The 26,348-nt window shown below is 34.8% G+C and overlaps 1 protein-coding gene across 1 annotated transcript in view; it reads right to left on the bottom strand.

The window, feature by feature from the left end:
• LOC116168193 (AF4/FMR2 family member 1) overlaps positions 1-16,720 on the bottom strand; it is a 204,294-nt gene extending 187,574 nt beyond the window's left edge. Inside the window, exon 1 of the mRNA XM_031483877.1 lies at positions 16,252-16,720. Within this exon, the coding sequence (XP_031339737.1) occupies positions 16,252-16,286 (35 nt within the window). The 5' untranslated portion in view covers positions 16,287-16,720. The remainder of the gene's footprint in view (positions 1-16,251) is intronic.
• Between the last annotated feature and the right edge of the window lie 9,628 nt (positions 16,721-26,348).

Genomic DNA, 26,348 nt, shown 5'->3' with positions numbered 1-26,348 from the left:
GATACTTACTTTATTTATCTAAAAGTACGAGGCCACATTTTACAAAGGAACGAAAACCGACTACATGCGCGTTATAAAATAGAACTGCCGTCGGGACGCTGCTCTAAAAAACGTCACCGTCATAAAATGAGACACAAAAAACCTAGTGATTAAAGAATCCCCGATGTCTAGACATTGCGAACTTGAAAATGCGTATAGCAACAGATTTCAGTTCACGCTTTCGTAGATGTTGTACATTAGAACAGAATGAGAAGCAAGCACGTAGTCAAGGGTGGGCCTAGGCCTAGACGGGCAAATGTCGACCTTAAATAAACTGTGCCTCTTCGGGTGTACTCACCCTGCGTATTCGGTTAATATTATTTCAAAAATGGCCAACAATTTTACATTTACACTCAAGATAACAAAATCTTTACAAATAAAGATGAACTTTGTATGTGTCTCCCTTCATCCGATTGCGATGAAACTTTGGGGAACGGTTGGACGTATGCCCGAGGGTTTCTGATTTAGCAAAATTGAGCGAGCGGATGCGGCGCAGCCGGCTAAACCGAGCTTACGTCCCATCCGGGAGCGGGACCTTGACTGATAGGCAGTATGAAGTTCGTCGAGTTTGCTAGTCTGAAATAAAACCGTCAAGAAAAAAACCAGATACGAAGAATCCCATACAATTTTCAGTAGGGGAATTTTTGCTACTCGGCTCGGATTCGGAAACTAGACTTTTTTAATCAGGCTCATATTCCATAGCACCGATCCTTGAACTCTTAGAAATGGATTAGCGAAGGTTTGACATCGCTTTCCCTTTTCATTCTCGAGTTAAACGAGGAACAGACGAACAGACAGACGGACAAAACCATCAAAATTCCCCTAAAAAGTCAGTTTTGCTGTTGAAACACGTATGTTTTGTTAAAATGTTCCTATGATTTTGACCTATTATTTCTAAAAAAACTTTAATTTGTAAATTCTAAGAAATAATATTAGAATTCTAACAAAACAAAAATATTCTATTTCTTTGCAAAAACCACCCTATGGGTTATGTACAGAGTGTCCCAATAATAATGGTCACAAGCCATATCTATGGAACCGTTAATTGCACAGTTTCGAGAAAAAAATTTTGTTAACAAAAGGGGCCAAGAGAAATCGCTGGAAATTATTTTCAAGTTTCTAGCTTCGCCGCCAGAGAGTGTTAAGTAGAAAAATGACTTTTTTTCTAAAATATACCCAACAAACATGCATAAAAAAATACATGCATAGCAATCTTGTATCAATTTTGCATCATTTTGATGCAACACATATTGCTCTAGCTCATAAAATATGAGGGGTAGGGGAAGGGGAACATCTATTTAAGGAATCGAATGTAACTTCGGTTTAGGTTAACCGATTTTCACATAATAGGTCTTGTTGGAAAGAGCTGTCTTCGTGGAATCAGATTTTACACTAATAGAGTCAATAGAGTAAATGTGATGAGTGGTAGAGGGCGCGATGTGACATTAACATAAACTTTGCAGGTTTTTTTTGAAAATTTCAAATTGAATGATATAATTATTATATGATATTATCAAATAAAATGAAAAAGTGAAAATATCATTGAAAACCGCATTTTGATATCTGTTTCCTAGACAGAGATATGGCGAAAATGCGAATATTCACAAATTTTAATTGCAATATTTATATTCATCTAAGTTGGATTTGAAACAAATGAACACATAGCAACCCATAATTATGTCAAATACGAATTAAATAATAAAAAAAAAAAGTAATTATAATTAACGTAGATGTTCAAACTGTCTGCCCTCATTTTCGATACAAAGACGAAGTCTCTGCTGAGTAGAGAAAACAGCTGCTTCAATTTCAGCCATAGATATGCTATGAACTGCATGTCTAATTCTCTCCACCATGTCGTCTCTTGTAGTTAGGCCTTGTTTGAAAGACTAGGTCTTTTATCCTTCCCCACAAATAGAATTCTAAAGGCCACTTTACAGTTCGCAATTTTTATTTCCGGCAAGAAAAATTGCTGCAATTTTTATTGCACGCATGCGCAAATCGAATATTGCGTCGACTTGCTGCAATTTTTATGGTGCAAGAAAAATGTCATGTTTTGCGCCAAAAGTTCTGTATCTTGCATGCAATTTTAGTAACTTTTGTAGTATATTACGACGTACCAACCTTTCAAAAATTTGATTTTGTGTTACTGCAATCAGCTGATCGTACCATCTTGCAGAAGCAGCGCAGATCCCAACAAAATAATAATAATAATGAATAATTTAACCTTTATATTTTCATCCATCTTTGTAGACATTTGCTTTTACCTCCTAAAGGTTGGTACTTGTCTAGGGTAGGGTTGGTACTTACGCTTGCAATGATTGTTGCATCACAAAAATTGCCAACTGTAAAGCCACTGGCAATTTTAATTGCACCTAAAACTTGCAGCAAGTTAAATTGCACGCAAGAAAAATTGTTAACTGTAAAACGGCTTTAAGCAAGTTAGGTCGGGTGACCTAGCTGGCCATGGAAAAATACTTCCTCTTCCTATCCATTTGCCAGGATAATTCAAATTCAAGTACTTTCGCGCATTTACGGAGTAATGTTCATTTGTTTCAAATCCAACTTAGATGAATATAAATATTGCAATTAAAATTTGTGAATATTCGCATTTTCGCCATATCTCTGTCTAGGAAACATATCAAAATGCGGTTTTCAATGATATTTTCACTTTTTCATTTTATTTGATAATATCATATAATAATTATATCATTCAATTTGAAATTTTCAAAAAAACCTGCAAAGTTTATGTTAATGTCACATCGCGCCCTCTACCACTCATCACATTTACTCTATTGACTCTATTAGTGTAAAATCTGATTCCACGAAGACAGCTCTTTCCAACAAGACCTATTATGTGAAAATCGGTTAACCTAAACCGAAGTTACATTCGATTCCTTAAATAGATGTTCCCCTTCCCCTACCCCTCATATTTTATGAGCTAGAGCAATATGTGTTGCATCAAAATGATGCAAAATTGATACAAGATTGCTATGCATGTATTTTTTATGCATGTTTGTTTCGTATATTTTAGAAAAAAAGTCATTTTTCTACTTAACAATGAATCGTACGCCCTCTAGCGGCGAAGGTAGAAACTTGAAAATAATTTCCAGCGATTTCTCTTGCCCCCTTTTGTTAACAAATTTTTTTCCCGAAACAGTGCAATTAACGGTTCCATAGATACGGCCTGTGACCATTATTAATGGGAGACCCTGTACAATGGACATTACATTGTACAGAGTGGTTCAAATTCGTGGCTCAGTATTAGGATTTCCATAACCGTACAAGATTCAGTGTAGGTTAATGAGAGCAAAGTTGCCCCTTTTTGTGATTAAAAAAACGAATTTTGAAAGTAACAGAGATATCACCGAAAAACGGAAATTGTCAAATTGCATTTTGCTTAGCTCCGAAAAAAAAGTGCCCATAGAAGGTAGCTAACGGAAACTGTCCATTTCCGACCGTTAGAGCTAGGGAAAACAAAAACGAAATTTGACATTTTTAGTTTTTCGGTGATACCAAAAAAATGCGCTAAAAATATAGGTTGTGATACATCAATATAATCAGGCAAAAGAATGCAAAAAATTCACGTTAAGATATACAGGGTGTTGCATGCAAAAAAGGTCAACTTTGGGTCAAATCTCCGAAAAGGTGGTCCAACATTCTTTTGTCGATGGACAGTTTTTACCTTTTTGCCTATCTTACATGGGCAGTAAGATACGATAACATCTCAGAAACGAACGTACCTAGCTAGATTGTTTTTTAAAAAAAATTGACATAAGGTCCCGAAAACCGAAAGTCTCTATGTTTAAAAACAGCTGAGCTACACTGCAGTTTCAACCCAAATAGGACACACTGTACATTATTGGATTCTACAGACAATTTTACACCCGATACCTTGCTTTCAATGATTCAGACGAGGTTGCTGAAAAAAGTGATTAATAATTTATTATGTAACCGATATACAGTGTGTCCCAAAAAGTTTATACAAAGGTTATTATCTTACATTTACCAGACAAAGTATTCTTGATAACAAGCTCTGCATGATTTGTAGATCCGTAATTACGCACAAAATTGCCTGATTACACGGAAAATCAAAATCACATGTGCAGTTTCCACTTTAACCATTACTGTCTAGGCTAGGGTGTTGAGATATTTCCCACGAAGGAAAAACAAAATGGCGCAAGGGTCGAAGTGGTTGAGATCTTTCCCGCACGACGAAAAAATGTGTTTAAGAATGAAATAAATAGAAACGGTCTACAATTAATCTGAGAGTAATAGATGTATTCAGAACAAAAAAGACTTGCACGAGGATCTAAGGAGGGTGAGATCTATCCCCCGCACAACAAAAATAATTTATAGGAAGTCAAATAAATAAGAACGTGACCTAAAATTAAGCGTGCAATCCCACTCGATCTCAGCCACCCAGTGTATTCTACTAATGGATGAATCGATTTTGTACACAATTCTTTTAATTACATACACATCTAATTACTCTGTTGTAAATCGCGGTATTGAAAGGTAACAATTAACCCACATCTGCACGTCCATTGTAAAATCAACTAACGAATTAAGGCGCAGTCGGGAATTACTTCCTTTCTTTTTGCATCATTACTTCTTATTATTATTTGAGAACAATATTCGCATCACCTTTTTTATGAACAATAAATTTAAAAGAAAATTAGTTTTTTTATTAATTTTGGAGACAGAGAAACGATCACTGTTTCAAAAGTGGATCATTTAGACGATACCTTAGTTCATAAAGGAAGATTTATTGTGCACGCTCGGAATAACAAAACCTGGCAGATTTTTTTCCATTCAATTCGTGCCGTGTAGTATTTATAATTGTTCCAATTGCATTCGACCTCCTCGTATTTAAAAATGAAGAACGATAATGCGTAGGTAATTATGCAAATGGGATTTTACGCATCAATGCCCTACCTAATAGAAGTAGCATATAACATTTCAAAAACGGATAATGATGGTGTATTGCAAAAGCTTCATTTCCGTAAAGATTTCTGTAGGTTTAGTGACAGAGAATAAATATGATTGCTCAATTGATGAGTTTTGAAATTTCTGAGGATTTGAGAGCTGAAATAAAAATTTGGACTCCACCTCTCAGACTCAAAATGCATAGTTTAATAAATTTCATCGCAACGTTCTAATGAAGATTAGAGGGTGCTCCATTATGTTGGTACCGCAAAGTATATTGCACGATTTGTTGTTGCATAAATACGCTGGAATAAATTTTACAGGTTTTCTTGTTAATGATTACGTCACATCCGCCTTCTTTATCGTCGATGGCGCCTCGATGTCTATCGGGATTTCTGGAGTATTCGCTACAGAATGATAGGTTGACTCAGAGTCTTAAAATCAAATCTTACATTTTATTAATGATTTTTAAACTGGATTTTCCTCTAAATTCTCTATAAAAAATATAGTCCTTCTATAATCATTTTTAATCTCCCGCACTATCTACTTGATAACACAACACCTGTCAATACGGTTGTCATTAAATAGATAATGAATATATGAACTTTTGTTGTAATTTCCCGTATTTATTTTCGTTTTTTTCCTTCCTCTTTTCATCACAACTCAACCTACATTATATAAATACCGCCAACCGTGAAATCAATATTGTAAATGATTCCATTTAACTTGTGCCATTCCGACGCACATTATTTCTTTTCAATACGCCCTCAAGTCAATTTCTCCCTCTTTTACGTGCCTTGATGTTATTTTTCTGGTGGGTTTTAATTATGGAACGTAAAGTTTAATGAAGTGCAAATTGCGCTCTTTGTGAAAATTTCGAAAGGTATAAAAGTTGATAAATGAAACGGTGTATTAAATTGAGATTCTAATGGTCTCGATAACGATGAAACAAATGTGATTTGTCAGTAAGCACAAATACCGCGCTTAAACCCCCATGTATACGAAATGAACGCGTTTATGTCGGGGTAGATGTATTATTTCGCATTATACCAAAACTACATTTCTCCCCGTTAATGACTAAAACGCAAATCTAGCTCCGTTATTAATGGTTTGGCCTTTATAGAATTGCAGAACTTGTTAATTTACAACATTTGGCAATGGTACCAGTACCAACTTAACGTAGCACCGAATAAAACTACGGAAATTTAATTTATTTGTACAATTTTGATGGCACAGGCTACTAATTAATTGGAAGACGAAAGACGAGACACACGGGAAGTAATTTTCACTGTCGAAATTTTCCACGACGATAATGAGAAAAACAAGAATCGCTACGTAGCCAAACAAAATGGAACAATACACCTAAAGGTATTAATATTTTCCACGAGTTATTTTCCCGAATTTAAACGCAATTGGATTGTGCTAAGGTAAGGTAGGTATTTGTTACTAGAATTATAACAACAAATACTGTTAACCTGTATATTTATTTTATTGAAATTAACATAAAAAGTAAAATGTAGGTTCGAACTGGACAGGTGGAGCACATTTCGCTCAAATCGTTCTCTTTTTAATTACAGAAATATAATCAAATCAAGAAGGCAGCCGAGCAGAAAGGAATCATTTTCTGTTATAAAGGGTAATTTATTTTCGGTTTTAAAGTTTGTGGTTGTTTGCGCGTTTAGACTGCCCGAGTTGACTCGACTCGCGACTCAATCCTCGTGCAGTGTAAACGGTTGCGGAGCGCGAATTACGACTCGCGAGACATTTGTTCCTGTATGGCGGACAGTTTGTTAAATGAGATGTTTTTAGGTGGATATAAGACGTTGTGAGTAATTCGCATTTGGGACGTGACATCGTAATCGCAAACTTGAACGACGGCAAATTATATTCATTTACAGTCGAAGTACTAAACATTTCGCGCGAAATGAAACATTCAACGCCTCTTAAGTTCATGAACGACAAAGACGCACCTTGACATCAGGTAAGCTGACGCAATGGGCGGAACGCGAGGAATATTTCGGACCACTGTCCATTTTTGCAGCTTCATATACTACGCATACGAACCTTGACCTAGGGGGACTCGTCTTCAGAACATTTCTATGGCAACTAAGCAACTCCAGGAGAAAAATATTCAGAGGTGTCGTAAACCATTTGGTTACTGTATTCTTTTTCAATCGCCGTGAATTAGGTATCTTAAGGGTGCCATAATAATTTGAATGTGCTATTTGCTGCATTAGCAAAATTGAAAAAAAAATCGTGTGTTTTGATTTCCTATACATACTTGTTACACTCTGTATAAATCTCGCTAATTCTGAAAATAATTTATTCTTGTGTATTATCTTAATCTCTGATAGTATGAAAATGACCATGTTTCAGTATAGGATTTAAGTCTCAAAGCGCGATGTAAATAAATGTGATTCGAATATAAGTCTCAAATTGAAAACAATTCGTATAGGCTGGGTCATGATCCACAACAAGTAAGTCTTCAATCTTTATTAAGAGTCTAGTAAACGAGTATAGCAGTGCAATATAAACAAAAGTGCTGCGTTTATTTAAAGTACGTTCACTAATTACATAAATAGTAAACTTCTATTTTATGTCTGGTTAAATGAATATTAATAAACTCGTTTATTAACATGGAAACCGTCGCGGTGTAAAAAGATGTTGAGCTAGGCGCTAGACATCTACTATTTGATAACCTTTTAAGTGCAAAAAGGTGTTAAAAAACAGCAAAGAATTTTGATTTATTTTTTAAGGTTAATAGAGTCGCTCGAGCACAAATTTATGAGTTTCTCTTCCAAAGCTGAAAATGCTAGAAGGTAATCTACGTGACGTTGTGGCGGATTAAATGTGCTTACGGTAGAGCTCGCTTCCTTTGTGTACAACATTTCCCATATCGATCTGAGGCTTTACGCCGAAGAAAAATAATTGCGAACTTTAAAATTCGGAAAAGAAAAATCGCGGCCAAGATAATTCTCCCTCTAAAACGTTTTATTAGTAACAAGTTTCCGGAAAGAAATCAAAATCTAATCTACTCTCTCTACAGACCTCATCACATCAGAACCGTAGAAAGAACGGGTCGATATGTCAAGTTGTTCGGCGCAAAACGGTCCATCTAAATGTTTGCAGTTAACGATTTAATCCCGATGTTCATCTCCATTTACCACCTTTACTCCACTTTCCTTCTAATCAAGTCTGGCTCAGCGTTTCACAACGCTACCAAAGTAGGTTATCTATATCTGAAATTACGAAAAATTTAATTTATTCTTTACAGTCTCCCACAGTCATCCAATCCAATCCGTTATTGAGGGGTGCGATCGGTCAGCGGACGTGGTGTTTCATTGTTTCATTGCAGATATGGAAAAAAGTGAACTTAATTGGCTTTTCGATTTCATATTCGCTGGTTTGTTTTTTGTGTGTTCGCTTTAGTACTTCACAATTTTTGTTTTTTTCCTTTGTCTCCTATCCTTCTGTCTCGATACAGAGGTCAACAACATTTTCACGTCAGTTTCATTCGGTGTCTCATGTTTTTTTTGTATAGGGCGATTAATTTTGGATTGTTAATCATCGATTTCAAAGGCGTCCTTTATCATTCATTTGTCCTGTACGCTTATATTAGGCTAAATGATGAACTAACTTGCAATAACGCCATTCACGTGCATCAACGCAAACAAATTTCACCATTTCAAAAATGTTTTATGTAAGAGTATCCCCCGTACTTAAGACGATTTCTTTCAAAGAACCCAAAATTTGGGTTATTAAGATACCTTATGATTATCATTTCAATGAAAAAATGCGAATGACATTTCTAACAAATTCCTTAGAAAGATTGCTAATATGCTTCTAGTCATTTCCTACGAAGACCCACAAAAAATGTTAAGAAAAACGAAACGAAAAGAAAAAAGATTTTCAAGGATTTCAATGAAACTCCTAAAATTAAAAAAAAAACCTGTGCGCAGTTTGCATAATTGTAGGAAATTTAAAGATTTCTAGAAAGAATATTGTTTAAATTTATAGGAAGATATTTAAGGAGTTTCCTAAAATTCAGTTTCAGAGCTGAACTGGGCCATAGGAAACTAGAAAAATCCCCATGAGAAAAATAAACTTACCAAACTTTTTTGACTCAAACACAAAACACAAATTACAATTCGACAAATTCGCCTTTTTCGGTTTGATGAAACCACCGATTTATGATGGTGCTGAGACACAAACATTTTATGGGTCAGAAAAATTTTATTTGAGTACTATCCGAAAGCTGAAAAAATCACTTGCTTGAAATTATTTTTTTCTCCAACCACCTGAATAAGACGCTATCTTGTGACAGTGTTCGGTACGTAAAATTGACGTTTTGCGGATTAATCGCTTTCACCATGGCAACTGTACAAAAAGTGGGTACTTTTGGTCCTAGTACCAAAAAGAAATTGACCTTGAAAGTTGGCCAATTAAAAAATTACAATCACGGAGATATGTCACATTGACATCGTTTTACATTGCAGGTTGTAAGATATTTCTATACATACAAATCAAATATTTTTGCATATTCAATGCAAATAATGATGTTACCTATACGTATGTACATGTATTGAATAGTACATTATATATCAAGGTAGAGAAGTCCACTATTATTGCCTGAGCACCAAGATTACATCTCGAGGCGCTTGCGCCGAGGGGTGTAAGGTGCGAAGTAATAGACTTCTCTACCGTGGTATATATACTATTTTTTTCACTACTAGCACTTGAAATCCTCTAAATTAACATATTATATTGATAAGAGAGTTAACGGTTGGACAGAATTGTTTGTTTCTTAATTTAACATGTCAATCAAGTACGTGGAAGTACAAGTCAAACAGGCCGTATTTTGTTCTGTCATTGAGATTTTTCAAAGAGTAATTTCGTTCGATTTTTTCAAAATGTGATAATTTTAGGTATGTAATTTCTCTGGAAATTGCGAATGGTGGCAATTATTCGTTTTAGAGAACTTGTCTAAACGTTCATTGAGCGAAATTTCGGGTTGTGTTTTCTAAAAGTGACAGCGTGACAGTTCTCATTATTGACTACTAGTTAATAATAAAAAATTATTAACCACTTTGAACAAATGCCGAGAAAGCCTACTTTACAAGTGGAAAAAAGGTTAATAATCATGTCATCAGACGCTAGTAGTGAAAAAAATGATTTACGCTCGCTATTTTTATTTAAACCATGTGTAACGTAATTTACATATTCGGTGAACGTAATTTTAATACGTATACAACACGCCGTCGCGCGTATCTACTTCAGACCCATTGCACTATTATCTGTCATTTTGAATTCAAAATTTGAAAAAGTTAAGTGCAATTAATTTTAATTAAAAAACTGTATGGTAAGTTTTTTATTTCAATACAAAATATAACAATATTACCTAATTGTGTATACAATAAAATGACTGAAACTGATAGCGACATGGATTGCACTCCGCCAGAGATTATGGAAACGGCAGAACATGCTACCTCAAGATTTGCTCCCTACAAAGTCGCGAGAGGTGAGAAGTAAGAACGAATAGGTTATAAGTTAACCTAAAAACTAGAGTGGCATGACACGTGGGACAAGAAAGCAGAAGTTCTCAAACTAGTAGAAACTGTGAACTGAATCTAAATTCGAATATAATTTAAAGTAAAGGGGGTTGGAGAAAAAATTTTATGTTTTATTCGTACAAAAAATGCGTTTTCGGAACTCGGAAGGTTGCTGGACTCCGCTAACGCGTCGTCCAGCAACTATCTTCCTCGTCCCGAAAACTGACATTTTTTGTACTAATGAAACAAATAACTATTTGATATCCTTGAAAATAAAAGAACGACAGCGAAAATGATATTTTTCGTTTTTTTACCATACCTTGACTATTTGTAGACCTACACTACAAGAAACTTTTAAAATCTTGCATAACCTCGCCCTCGCTTGTATATATTACGTTTTACGAGATCCCCAAAACTGGCCCTGTATAATAACATGCAATTTGTTTAAATAAATACGTGTTTTGTAGTATAAGCAGTGATTCTTCTTAATCGGGGAAGGGGTAGGGAAGCGTTAGCAATTTTAGTTTTCAGAAAGGGGACGCTATGGAAAGAAGTTTGGGCACCACTGTTCTAAAGGCTTAACTCTTAACGCATAAGAAAGAATGTAAATGCAAACAATCTAGAAGGTTCTACGAGACCTTGATAGGGCCCTGTGAGATCCTTAATAGTCTACAAATCCTCTTAAAGGCTCAGTTCCTAAAGACCTTTCAAGCCTCTTAAACAATAAAAGCATAGTAGATTGCAAAGTATTTACAATGCTCTTGGAGACCCTTCGAGAGTCCCAACAGTTCCTTAAGAGTCAGTTTAAAAACTCTTAAACACTATTAATGCCTCTCAAGAACTCTACAGACCACTTGTGAAAACGCATATTATCTTTAAAAGCTCCAAGAAAGTTCTACAAGCTGTCGGGTACTGGCGAACTTTTAAAAATTGCGGAAAGCGATCATTAAGTTCATAAACATTCTTAAAAACTTTAGTTAGAACACAGTATACAAGGTGTTAGAAGACTCCTGAAAGTTTTCACACGCTCTTAAAAGATGCACACCCTCAAATACTTGCTGTTTTGTAGAGATTGGTAAAGGGTTTTAAGAAAGGCACTTAGAGGCACAATTGCTTCGAATTTTCTTGGCTCAAGTGCCAAAGCTTAACAGTGCACGAGGTAAATATTTTGAAAACTGTAGTAGTTTACTTACGACCGATGGGCGAGACACCTCTAAAAGGATTTACAATCAAGTTAAATTACAAAGCGACAATCATAGTAGCTCAGTTCAAAGATTTTGAAATTGTTGTGTGTCGTTTTTTGCTGTTCTATTTTTTTGTGCTAGTTCTACTGCACTTCATTTTCAAAAGTTTGTGTTAGCTTTAGGGGTCCCCGAAGAATTGTTAGGTGTCTTTCAGGTATTCACTAACGCGTTTGTGGCGGAAAACATCTATAAGTACATATACAGGGTGAACATTTTGTCTGGAACACTGGATATATCAACATTTTTTTTAAAGATTTTTACGGTATAAATTTTAAAAAGTTGCCATCAATCTACGTACTTTAAATTTCTGGTCAGTGTTAGTTCTGCATGGTAAAGGGGGGCATATTTTTTTAATGACAACTGCTAGTTTTCATTACATATTATTACAGAGGACCCTTTTGGATATAGCAGCATAAAATCAAATTTAACAGAAAAACTCAAAAATTAACGGATATAGTGATGTTGATCAATTTTATAATTTGACTAGTTTAATCATGTATTTTTTGTTGTATTAAAAAAAGGTTAATTCTTTAATAAAAAAGTGCTTTTTAAAAAAAATGGCCCTTTTAGTTTTGTAGACGCACGCAACTGTAAATTTTGTAAGCATATACATTTACATATAAATTTTTAATAGTTTTTCATACAATAATTGCTTTGACATAACTAACAAAAGAATAACGCTTTTTTCAAATCAAACTAATTATAAAATTAATGAACATAACTATTTTCCTTAATTTGAGTTTTTCTCATAAATTTGATTATGTAATATATTATATAATACGTTTTTTATGTTGCTAAATTCAAAAAAGTAAGTAAGTAAGAGTATGTATCGAAAACTAGTAGTTTCCATTAAAAATTATGCCCCCCTTTACCATGCAGAAGTACGCCACTGACCACAAATTTAAAGTACGTAAATTGGTAGCAAGCTTTTTATAATTTTGGATACATGTTTCTTTAAAAAAAACCTTGTTTTGAAGAAATAGTCACTGTTCCAGACAAAATGTTCAGCCTGTCCCTATAAAGTTGTATAGCGTGAAATTTCCTTTAATTTTCCATCCATTAAAAGCTCGGTCTCTAAATTTTTTTAAATGTTTTTAAACGCCCATAACCATTCCTTAAAGACCGCAGAAGATTCACAAGAGCTCTCAAAGGCCCCCAAGGGCTCCTTTTGATGAATCTCGTCGGAAACTAACATTCTCTAGAAGATTCTTAGACACGGTTAGATGCTCTGTAATGCCCTTAAAGATTTTTAAAGGCTCTAGCAGAAAGAAAACCCTAGAAGGGTACTAACTGTTTTTTAAAAGTCTCTAGAAGGACCCCTAAATATTTTTAAAGGTGTTAGAAGGTGGTAGAAAATTCTTAAACATTGTTAGTGAGATTGAAAAAATAATTTGTGGTAGGGGCCCAATATATGGCAGTGAGACCTGGTTAATAAAGGCGGTCCACGAAAAAAACTAGGAGAGGTAGGATTCGGAATGATACAATAAAGGAGATGGGCGAAGTGACTGAAGTCCCAGAAGAAAGTTCATGAGCGAAGACTGCAATGGTTTGGACATGTAATGAGAAGAGACGAGGGATATGTTGGATGAAGGGTGAGCAGAAGGCAAATGAGAGGGAGAAGGGCGAAGAGGAAGACCAAGGAAAAATGTAGAAGGACTGTCTCTTGGAGGACTTGAGAAAGAAGGAATTAGATGAATGTACGGGATAGAAGTGAATGAAGGAGGAGGGCTAGAGGGAAAAGCTGAAAAACAAGAAGGGCCGCATCGTACATTTTTCCAGGCCGCCCATAATAGAGCGGCGCCAGCCAAGTGTCTTGTTCCTGACTTCCAATCAGATAATAAGATTTTTAAAATGTCTTAAGATTTCAAAGAAGTCTTATGAGCTGATTTCCAAGAAGATGTATCTACAAATATAATGATCCACGAACTATTTCTAAATAGATATATTTTCAAAGCGATTTCGAGGAGGACCTCCAAGAGGATTACTAATTTTGTTTAGAAAGACGTCAGATGTTTTTCAAAAGTTCTAGGAAGGTTTCGAAACAGTTTCCCAAGAAGATACCTAAGTGAGTTTCTAAGCTTTCCACCTCGTTTCCACAAACCTTTTTATTAAAATTTCCGAGATTGACTTCTAGGAAGATCCATAAAATAAACATAAAACATTACGACTTCGAAAAAGATTTCTAAGAGAAAGTAACATTTTTTGGAAAGGTGCTTTTAAGAAGACACTCTGGAAGGTTTACGAAAAGATTCATATTGTATAAACTGTGTCCAAGATAAGGATATTTACCATGGGGATCTCGGAAATCATATAAGATACGAAGATCTTTAAATTAGGGAAAAATTACGCAATGAAACAGTAATTATCATGCTGTACAGAAAACCAGAAAATTCAAATTACTTTAGAAGATATGACAGAAAAACCGAAAACGTTTCGTTTCGAAGAAATCATCATCAACTTAATTTTTTTATAGGGCCCCTAAAAAAGTACATACTGCATTGAGTAGCATTTTTTATTACAAAGTTTTTAAAAAGGATTGCAATATGAACTTCTGGGATCATTTTAAATTTTTCTAAAAATAGTTCTTAGTTTTTTAAGCAACTTCCAGGAAGGATTGGTTAATTTATTTTGAAGAAAAAGATTTCCAAAGATTTTTTCCAAGAATAATAATTTTTATAGACAAAAAAAGTGAGTCGTGTTTTCTAGCTAGTGATCTAATGACTATTACTAGCTTAACAGTTTCGAAATTAAAAATATTGCGGAAGTATCTGTACAGGGTGGTCCAAATTGGGCACTATTATCAAAACACCCTTTATTTGGCCAGCTGCCAAAATTTGCCAAAATATTTTCCCACGGTCCCCAGAATTTTCCCACGTTAAAATGTCCCCATACCTACTAAGAAGTCCAGAATTGGAGAGCGCGGTGGTCAATTTATAGCCCCTTCTTCACCTATCCACCTTCCAGGAAATTGTTATTCAGTAATTCTTTCGCGCTTACAGCAAAATGAGGTGGGACAGTAAAGAGTACTGTTTAAATTATTTTTTTCAAATTCCATTTTTCTAAGAAACTGATCAACAATCAACAACAGGACTGTAAATGCCATTGGACCAAACTGATAGACATAGATGTTATTTCATTTTATTTTGTATTTTCCAATATGGCTTTTCAGGCTCACTATTCAAACTGATTTATTTAAACTCATGCATACGTTTAAATGCAAAATTCATTATTTTACTTTGAACTATGCACTAAAAGAGTTTTTGTTTTCTTTCCTTTGGGGTAAATGTTTTATAATTTGAAATGGTGTTTATAATTTTTAAAGGCCGACTCCTACTAATTACCGAGATGCTTTGTCAATCGAAAAATACTGTGAATTATTAGAAATTTTTGAATTATCCTACATAGATGCAATAAAAAAACTTGGCAGCTTGATTTTAAAAAATCAAGTTACCTTTGTTTTACATTTTGAAAATTGACGGAGTGATTCTTTTTAACACAAAAAAAGGCCTTCTAAGTTTTATGATAACTGCGATATTCAATTTTTACAATTTTTGAGAAAATGACGAATCTAAACGACTCATTTTATATATCATGTGTAATACATAAAAACACGCTAATTAACCAAGGAATCGAAATGTGCAATAATATACAGGGAGTTCTGTTTAAAAAATGCAACTTTAATATCAATCACCCAGTACACGAATTGTAATTTCGTTGAAAATATTTTTAGTTTGCACCCTATTAAGAGCCCCAACAATGATTTTTAAATATGTGCCACAATAAACGGACAATAATAATAATAAATGACTTTAATAGACAATTTCTATACAGAGCCTGTCTAAATGGCCGAGTTCAGACAGGGATATCATCCGCGTCTGCTCTTCCACTCAACCTCAAACTCCCAACTACGTACTAATGGCCCACCCTGTATACTCAAAATTATACGCGAAGATTGCGACACCTTATGCCGGAACAGAAACTGGCGAGGAAAGAAGTTTGTCCACTGCACCAAAATTGCATGCAAAAATCCGCGAAAGGACGAACGACACCGTAAATAAAAGAACTCCATTCCAATTTGGCGAAATTTACCTAAAGTGTTTAATTTAGCTAGTCCATAAACTACACAACTAAAGTTGGTGCAAAAATCCTTACCTTGCCTATTTATTTTTACCAAAAAATGTATAGCATTAAATTGTTATTAGATTGCGATCTGCCAACCTGCTAAAAACTACCCAGCGATAAATTACCTGTGCAGTGCAGAACTTTTAATATTTTAATAGAGCGCTTAATGAGTTCCATCGTCGGCGTGACCCAGGAACGACGACTTAAATTAAATCGAGCCCTTTGCGGTCGCAATTTCGCGTATACAATAAATTAATTGACATTGTAATTTACCCGTTGGCTAAACTAACAAGTATAAATATCCACTCTGAAGCAAATGATCTCATTTTACACATGCAGGCGGATATTTTTAAACCGAAAAATTAACTCACCTATCTATAAGAAGAGTGCAGGGCAGAGTTTCCATTTTCCTTTGTTTTAATCACGACGAAATTACCCCATGGCCAAATTTAGGAATTCACTTCACACACGTTTTTTTGCGTTACTTTCGCGTACGTCTATCAGATTATCAAACAGCACACGGGAGACACATTATTTTAAACAAAAATCCGGCTGTAAATTTAAATTCGGGAGCACGTGCGTTATAATCCAAATCCATCGCGATAATTTAACCCACAATCACTATACGACAAAAAGGGAAATAATTAACGAATCCTATTCAGAAATCGCAATTGCAATTATGTTTAGCACTACCTATTTAATTAAAATTTATCGGCGTGATTAGCGCAATAAAATTAACATTCCCGAGTTGCGTTTAAAAACCATGTAGAGCCCGTCACGCGGAGTTAATTTTAATTATTGGGATACCGTTTGAATGAATAATAAACAATTAATTTTTCGGTATATCACTCTATTGAGGCGATATTGCGGGATACAATTTTACAAACAGAATGAAGTGGGGGCGGAGCTATTAGACAAGAAACCTCATGCGCCGTAGCTAATAACAAGGATACACAAGGATGCGCAAAAACTAAATGACTTCTTATCGCGTTAACAATATTCCCAACATAATTTTATATTAATGTTGATAGTGTCAACACCTGCTTGTTCTCGTATTAAACCGATATTGGGAGATAAACCTTGTTTGTCGTATAACAGGTCAATGTCGTCTTTAGGCGATTTTATCACTACTTGTGCGCCACGAAAATTCATCCCGTTTACCTGTTTTATTTTCCAAATATAATTGTCTCAATTGCAAATTTAGAAGACGGCGTATTAGCGTAAAATTAATTGTTATTTTGTATACAAGACGATAAGGGGATGGTTAGCTTCCCTTTATAGTCGTCTATCTATAATACAAAACCATATTTCATAGCAGAAACCAGAGAAAAAATTATAAAACGTCTGAAAATTCTGTAGGTATTTAATTTAATATCCAAAATAGCAAGCTTAGGTTCTTTCGTCGGTTCCATGGAAAAAATATTGTATTCTGTTCTGAATTTCACTTTATTTCGTGCTTCATAACAATGTCAAAAGTATAGTAATCACTTTATCTAGCCTGACCGTTAAAGAGACACTCAGATACTCAAACCTATTAAAAGGTCAATTTAACATCTGCTAGAAAATAAACAAATTTAAATGAGAACCTTGAGACAAATTTTGAAATTCAAATGGAAAATACTAAAATTCTGAGGAAAAATCTAAGAACTCTGTGAAAACAAAATCTGAATTTCGAGAAAAGATCTTTGTTGAAGGAACAATGTCCCTCTTAATTAATTGTTTAATTATGTAGCGGTGCTGTTGTTATTGTATAATATGCAAGTTACTGACAAATTGGGTAAAAGATGTTTGTTTATTGGATCTATACCCATTGTGTCCGAAAAAGAAGGGCAACTATAGGCAATTCTAAAAAGAGTAAGAGATACGTTAATAGTTGACCTACAGCAAAACCAATTGTCCAAAAGTATAACATCCCAATATCACCAAGAAAAAAGTATAATTAGAAAAACAAATGAAAGTGCTGTAATGGTTTTTCCAAATATTAGTTTAGTGTTTAATTTATTTTATAATACTTAATTGGTGTTTTTTCTATTATGTTTTCTAACGAAGAAACGTTTGACATGGTGGTATGTTGGTATATCAAAATAAACAACAAATTGCATTTTACAAAAACAAGAATTACATCCATACAAATACCGAATTTGTCAGTGGCTTAAGGAGCAATAAACCTTGCAATTCCATGCAAGTTCCAAGAGAAATTGCGAAAGGCAGCTGATCAATTGTTGAGACTTGCGTGCAATTTTTATAGGACCGGGAACATTTTCGTTGCATTCTAGGGACAAATCTAGTTGTTTTTGTGTCACCAACCTAGTAAAATGTCTATGGCAACACCATGATGCTGAGGAACGCACCCATTAATTTTTTTTAATTTAATCCTATTAATGTTTGTAATTTGCATGTTCCTTCAAGCAATTAAATTTTTATTTTTATTTGAGGTTCTAGTGTCCATAATACGATTTCAGAGAGATTTAGCCCTTTATAAGGAATTTTCTTGAGATTGACGTTCTTAGACGGGATTCTAGTGCCTTAAATGGTTTGCTAGCATCAGAAATTATTTCTTGAACATTATGTAAACCTAATACAGGGTGGGGCATTATTGCGTGAGAGGAAGATAGTGGGTTTATTTACTAACGCACATATTTAAAATTTATTACCGGGAAGGTTGAAGGACTCTTCAGGCTCAACCTAAAAATATTTTCGAAATTGCAATTGTTATACAGGGTGATTTACATCAAAGTTGCTTTTTTGTAAATAGGACCCTCTGTATATTATTGCATATTTCGATTTCTTGGTCAATTTTTGTCTGACTAAATCTAAATGAGTCGTTTGGCCGCAATTGGTCATTTTTTTCAAACAGTAGATGTCTAGTAAAAAAAAAGGTAATCAAATCCTACATTTTATGCAATAAGCAAACTTGGCAGCATATTAAAAAAATCAAATTACCTTTGATGGAAATTTTGAAAATGGACGGAGTGCTTTTGCAATTAAAAAAAGTTTAACTTTGCCCGTTCGGCGTATGTACATTTCATGGTTACACTATAAAGTCGTAGTTTTATGATAACTGCGATGTTCAATTTTTATTGGGCATCTCCCTTTTTAAAAAATAACGAATTGCGACTAAACGGCTGATTTTAGGTATCAGGTGTTATACATAAACTCACACTATAATTGACCAAAGAATCCAAATGCGCAATAATATACAGGGGGTTATATTTAAAAAAAATGCATCTTTGATATAAATCACTCTGTATAACAATTGCAATTTTATTGAAAATATTTTTATAGGTGGTAGCCTTAAATCCTTCAACATGCCCCGACAATGAATTTTAAATATGTACGTTAATAAACCCACAATTTCTACCCACCCTGTATAGTACAGACACTGATAAAATTTTTCAATAATTTTGGTGACAAAATAGAAATTCTTCCTGATTATGGCGATGTATTATGTCAAAAAATTTTCTATCTTTCTAAACTAATCTTCGTGCAATCAAAAATAGGGTATAAGTACCCTCGAAGCGGTTCACCTTGGAACAGAAATACTGATTGCTCACGGTCAGTTTACGTTTACTTCACGAAAATGACATGGCATGCCTATGAATTCATAGCCATACTGTCATAAAGTACATTGATCGTCGCGACGTCGCGAGAGAGAAAATTGAAAAAATCATGGCAAGCAGCCTTAGTTACCAAGATAATAGGCTGAAAAAATGTCAGCCGAGGTTAATCGTTGATTTTCCCTTTAGTCACTTTCCCCTACGGCTAAATACACACAAAAGAAGTAGACCATGCTTAGAAAGGAAAAAATCCTACCTTTAAAAGGCTGCCCTTCTGGAATCTGAAACAAATAATGTATATTAAAAAATGTTTCAAAACCCACTTGTGGGTGTTGCCGCGTAATACAACTGTAAATGATGAGTAACAGGCATATATAGACCATAGCAGCTATCAATTAGCAAAAATCCGAAGTCTCTAGGTGGCCCAGGGGCCGAGATCTCGATGGAACAGATAGAGAGACAGACGACGGAAAATCGAGCACATAAGCGTTACCTCAACTTCGTTGTGTTACGCTAAAAAATGACGAAATGCAACTTGTGTTTGGCTTCTCAGTATACCTTTAAGAAGAATTATATGCAAAGACAAGAATCAAGAAAAAAACCTATGCGTTAAAAAGCCAAATCTATACGGAAAAAGGACTAGCAATCACAATCACATTCGCCTTTTTTTAGTTTCTTTCACACACCTGATGTTTAAAATATGCGATGTGTTTGCCTTTACTACAAGAATCTTTGGTTATAATATCAAAAAAATATCTCTATAAATGAGAAAGTTGACATTGCGCAGTGCGCACGTCAGATTTTTCCAGCATGCGATATGCTTGTCTTTACTAGAAACATCCGTGGTTCAAATTTCAAAGAAATATCTCCATACATAAGAAAGTTGACATTGCGCACATCTTAATTTTACAATATGCTTGTCTTTACTAGAAGCATCTGTGGATAAAATTTCAAAAAAAATCTCTATAAATAAGAAAGTTGACAAGTCTGCGTACACTAATCGTCACGATTTTTCTTGGTTAAGGTGCGAGAGCTGTTACCTACCGAATGCAAAAGAAACGAACTAAATATCCTGAAAGTTGTTAAGGCTTGGAGGAACGGAGAGTCGGACGGACGGAAAAAGTAGACATAATAGCGCATATGCAACTTTTTATAAAAAAGTATCTTTTTATTAAAATTTCAAGTATCTACCTTAAAGAAAAAAGTTAAAGGAACGGGGACATGAAGAGACGGACGTAGGTGCTCTTTGAGTGCACCTTCTTGTGCGGTACTCGCACACAAAATTTTAAATGACATTTCTGGTAAGTTTGCTTAGAAGCAGGGATTATTGAAGGGAATTATCTTTACAAAATGGTACCTTTTGCGTGTAAGTATATAAGAAAAACCGGCCGTTCAGCAGAAATTTTTCGGGCCAATACCGACCGGCCGTTTTACGTAAATTTGCAACCATTACGTGAACATTCTTGATAAATGTGCAAAAGAACTGCTTTTATGTACAGTATTTATGTGGAAAAGTAAGCAAATAAATAAAAAAAACTCTTTGTCCAAAAGGTAATAATGTTAATAAAAATATACCATGATTTCAAGTTAGTTTCTGCGAATTTCTATTAAACGCTCACAGGTGTTTGGTGATGACGTGGCGCGTTATCTTCGAACACATGGCGCGGATAACAATGCAGATTCTAAATTTGTTACAATTTCGTATTCGAATAATGATAGGAAGAAAGTGTAATATCAACGAAATGCTATCAATGGCCATTTGGGTTATTCAGATGATCAATAATTATTTTTTTTTGATTCTACGTCACCCCGTGTGTCACCAAAATCAAATTTGGTACGTGTTAACGATGACTAACCGCCTTCTTTTTGGTCATTATGTATCAAAAATATTATACATTTCAAAAAACAAGTCTACTAAAAAAAGGTTTGCAAACGCATTTCTGAATTTTCATTTCCTGATGCCGATCACAGCGGATGTAGTAGTTTTTTTAATTACGTTGACTTTCCCTTTACACCCTAATGAAACAAAGTAAAAAACTCACCATTTTATCCTTATTAATTCAGTCTCTCGAAAGGAGGAAACGTTTTTCAATTCCCAGACACACACGACTATCACTACACTCCGCATTAATCGAACTATAGCGACCTAATGACGATCGAGAATCGTACACAGGTAGAGGCAGTGGAATATCACCTTACCGACGTTCTGTATTAGAGGCCAGTCTCACGGTACCAATCTGTTTCTAATCGGCACTGAAAAGCGACTTATTCAAAAATTTAGGAAACATGTGTTGATTAAGCGTCTTAAGTACAGTTAACGCAAATGTATTGTTAAGGCTTTTCAATTTTTTTTTAGTTTGACACACACTTGCCCGTCCGTTTCTCTACTACTTTTTTAGTGAAAAGTGGTATTCATCGGAAATTTTCGACAAATGGGCACGACAAAACATCACCTTCTCCCAGTCTCTCCATCTTTACAGTTATTTGTGACTGAAATGCTAGTAGCACAAACTGTGGAAAATACGCCCTATCATTTTCAGTGCACCTTCACTTTCACAAAATAAAAATTGCACTTTTGCGCTTTTGATGTCTGTTTTTCTGTCTGTGAGTCACAAAGGCTCCGGAACTAGGTACCACTTACATACTTGGTATTGGTGTCATTTGATCAGAAATTACAAATTGTTTCATGTTTGTATTCTCGTTAAGGAAATGTCCATAAGGGCTATTAAAATTGAAAAAACAAATTTGAAAGTGCACTCTCCGCCTCTTTGCTCACATGCGGCTTAACGAATTTTTTGTAAAGATTACAGATTTTACTTGCTTTCCCGTTATCCAAGTTGGAAATAGTGGCAAATTGGTTTTTCCACTATTAGACGGGAAGCAGACTTAAAAAATTACTTTATTTGCGGCTTTCAACTACTAGAGTTCAGAAATTGTTTGGAATGGGACATACAGGCTGTTTCACGCAAACCGTTGACAAATCTCGGTACACTAATCGTCAAGATTTTTCTTGTTAAGGTGCCCTAGCTATTACCTACCGAATGCAAAAAGAACGAACTAAATATCCTGAAAGTTGTAGGAGTAGTTAAGACTTTGGACGAACGGAGGGTCGGGCGGACGGAAAGTGGCCATAATAGCGCATATGCAACTTTTTATAAAAAAGTATCTTTTTATTAAAATTTCAAGTATCTACCTTAAAGAAAAAAGTTAAAGGAACGGGGACATATGAAGAGACGGACGTAGGTGCTCTTTGAGTGCACCTTCTTGTGCGGTACTCGCACACAAAATTTTAAATGACATTTCTGGTAAGTTTGCTTAGAAACAGGGATTATTGAAGGGAATTATCTTTACAAAATGGTACCTTTTGCGTGTATATAAGAAAAACCTGCCCTTCAGAAGAAATTTTTCCGGCAAATAGGTACCGACCGGCTGTTTTACGTGAATTTGCAACCATTACGTGAACATTCTTGTTAAATGGTGCAAAATTACTGCTTTTATGTTGATTACTTTTGGCTAATTCTTTTGACTTTTGAATAAGAGGTGTGCAAAAAAGTCAAGCCTTCCAGGATTCGTCGGCGTATGCAGTATTCATGTGAAAAAGTAAGCAAATAAATTAAAAAAACTCTTTGTCCAAAAGTTGATAATGTTAATAAATACGATGATTTTAAGTTAGTTTCTGCGAACTTCTATTAAACGCTCACAGGTGTATGGTGATGACGTGGCGCGTTATCTTCGAACACATGGCGCGGATAACAATGCAGATTCTAAATTTGTTACAATTTCGTATTCGAATAATGATAGGAAGAAAGTGTAATATCAACGAAATGCTATCAATGGCCATTTGGGTTATTCAGATGATCAATAATTACTTTTTTTGATTCTACGTCACCCGGTGTGTCACCAAAATCAAATTTGGTACGTGTTAACGATGACTCACCTCCTTCTTTTTGGTCATTACGTATCAAAAATATTATACATTTCAAAAAACAAGCCTACTAAAAAACGGTTTGCAAACGCATTTCTGAATTTTTATTTCCTGATGTCGACCACAGCGGGTGTAGTAGTTTTTTTTAATTACGTTGACTTTCAATTTACACCCTAATGAAACAAAGTAAAAAAAAACTCACCATTTTATCCTTATTAATTCGGTCTCTCCAAAGTAGGAAACGTTTTTCAATTCCCAAACACACACGACTATCACTACACACCGCACTAATCGAACTATAGCGACCTAATGACGATCGAGAATCGTACACAGGTAGAGGCAGTGGAATATCACCTTACCGAAGTTCTGTATTAGAGGCCAGTCTCACGGTACCAATCTGTTTCTAATCGGCACTGAAAAGCAACTTATTCACAAATTTAGGAAACATGTGTTGATTAAGCGTCTTAGTACAGTTAACGCAAATGTATTGTTTAATTATAAGGCTTTTCAATTTTTTTTTTTTTACAGACACTGCCCGTCCGTTTCTCTACTACTTTTTAGTGAAAAGTGGTATTCATCGGAAATTTTCGACAATGGGCACGATGAAACATCACCTTCCCCCCGTCTCTTCACTTTACAGTTATTTGTGACTGAAATGCTAATATCAAAAACTGTGGGAAAATATGTATTTTCAGTGCACTTTCACTTCCAAAAAATAAAAAGTGCACTTTGGCACCCTTGATGTCTGTTTTTCTATCTGAGTCACAAAGACTCCGGAACTACACCACTTACAGACTTGGTATGGATGTCATTCGATCAGAAATTAAAAATTGTTTCATGTTTGTATTCTCGTTAAGGAAATGTCCATAAGGGCTATTCAAATCCAAAAAACAAATTTGAAAGTGCACTCTCCGCCTCTTGCTCACAAGGGGATTAACGAATTTTTTTTAAGATTACAGATTGCTTGCGCGTTATCCAAGTTGCAAATAGTGGCAAATTGGTTTTTCTACTATTAGACGAGAAGAAGAATTTTTTTACTATTTTTTATAACGGTTGGGTTTGAGAAGAATCATGTAGAATAGGTTGCATATACACTTAGGAGTTTAGAAATCAAAATGTTGGAGAATAATTGATAACATAAAATTTCGTATTTGGCGTAAACTGATATCTCGTTCATTTTTACACCTGTACTTTCCGAGAGCAACGTGATTTGCGGTACCTGTAATTAAAAGGCAACTATTAGGCCAGATTTTCCGCATTTCATTAGTACAGCTAATTAATTTAGAAACAATTAGTTAGATAATTAGTACTCATAATTAGCAACCACAGTAGTGGGATTTAAGGCTCAGAGGGAAAAGAGGTCGACTATCAGGGTAAGAACTAATCAGATTTCTTAATTATCGTAATTCTAAAATTTTAGCCTATTTATTTAAAGTCATAATCTTGAAGCAAATTGAAACGTCAAATTAAATACCTAAGGAAGTCACTAATCAAGTTATTGTTCAACTCCTTATCACCACACTGGATAGCAGCGTCGCGTAAATCAGCCCTTGTGGTTGTTGTTGTTGCTGACCCTGGGCTCATATCTGCATACCAATACCTGTTGATATCAAACTACATACAAAAGAAGCAAGAGATTATCTATACTCACCTGTGATCCATCCAATCCGTTAATTATTCGTCCATCGGTCATTATAACCATCTTAATTTTAGCAATTAGGTCGTTTCTACAGTTAGGTAGCTTCATATTTATCCATTTTACTTACCGTAATTTTTGGGCGGTAAGACTAAACGCTACTTGCCAGTTGACAGTACGGAGGGCTGCTGTATTCATCGAATAAACACATACGGCGGTAGCAAACAAAGCGCTTTGGTTGTACAACCCCTAATATTTCATTCACCACTAGCTATCTTCTAGCTATCGTCCGGCCAACAGGGTAAGTTGTCAATATTTATGTATATTATTTCTTGCTGATTTTATTGCAACTGTAGAAGGCCTTGCATTATTTACAAATTACATCCTCCGTTTCTACCTTATTACCTCCGTCCATCTTAAAACCAATATTCAGTTTATTTAACAATAATCCATCTTACATAGAGTTTGTTTTATTTTGTTGTTACAATAAATATAATTTTCGTTTATTTAACATTGAACTTGGGTACTTCATTATTACTGTTGAGTATTAGTACAGGTAATTCGTGGCTATATCACCTCTATTGGTCCGCTGGAGGCATATACCATTGGGGATAGGACCTGGCGCCCGGTTATCAACTCTAATTGAACCCATTGAGCTGAGTTAGTAGGCATTGGCTTTATTACCGAACCACAATTACCTTGGTTGTCTTTTGTTTAGCTTAGAAGGTAATATTTTATTTGCGGTTTTCAATTACTAGATCAGAAATTGTTTGGAATGGGTAGCCTATACAGGCTGTTTCACGCAAACCGTTACCTAAAAGTATCAAGGCATCAAAGTGTTTCAATTGAAATAAATAAATAGACGTTGTTAGTTAAGAAATCGATTGCCCAGAGAAAAAAATATAAAAATTATAAGTTTTACTACTAACGTCTATTTATTTATTTCAAAATTTAAACTTATAAAATCAAGCATTTCATCAAACACGTGTTTCAAGTTATTCAATATCTTTCAAAATTTTTTACGTTTGACTGCTTTACTCTTCTGCCTTGTACTTACGAACCCGTTCACCTGAATTCCAAAAGTCCTACAAAATCAACTATATTGGCTTGATCAGGGACTCAATGCTACATGAGAATAATTTATTTTTTAGATTTTCGAAAATTGTGACCGTTATGAATTTATGTTTAAAAATTTTAAGAGATGTGATAGTCTACCGTTCTTGGAGACTGACCTGCGGAAAAGTCGAGGGAAAAGTATTGGTTTCAACTTGACGGAGCGCCGCGTTATTCTATCCATAATGCTTATATGGAAAGCTGTGATAGGATGCAAAATGCATATCGTTTATTTTT

The sequence above is a fragment of the Photinus pyralis genome, unplaced genomic scaffold (genome assembly GCF_008802855.1).
Source record: "Photinus pyralis isolate 1611_PpyrPB1 unplaced genomic scaffold, Ppyr1.3 Ppyr1.4_LG4, whole genome shotgun sequence".
NCBI lineage: Eukaryota > Metazoa > Arthropoda > Insecta > Coleoptera > Lampyridae > Photinus > Photinus pyralis.
The sequence above is the reverse complement of the archived record's forward strand: the minus strand, read 5'-3'. Positions and strand labels throughout refer to the sequence as shown.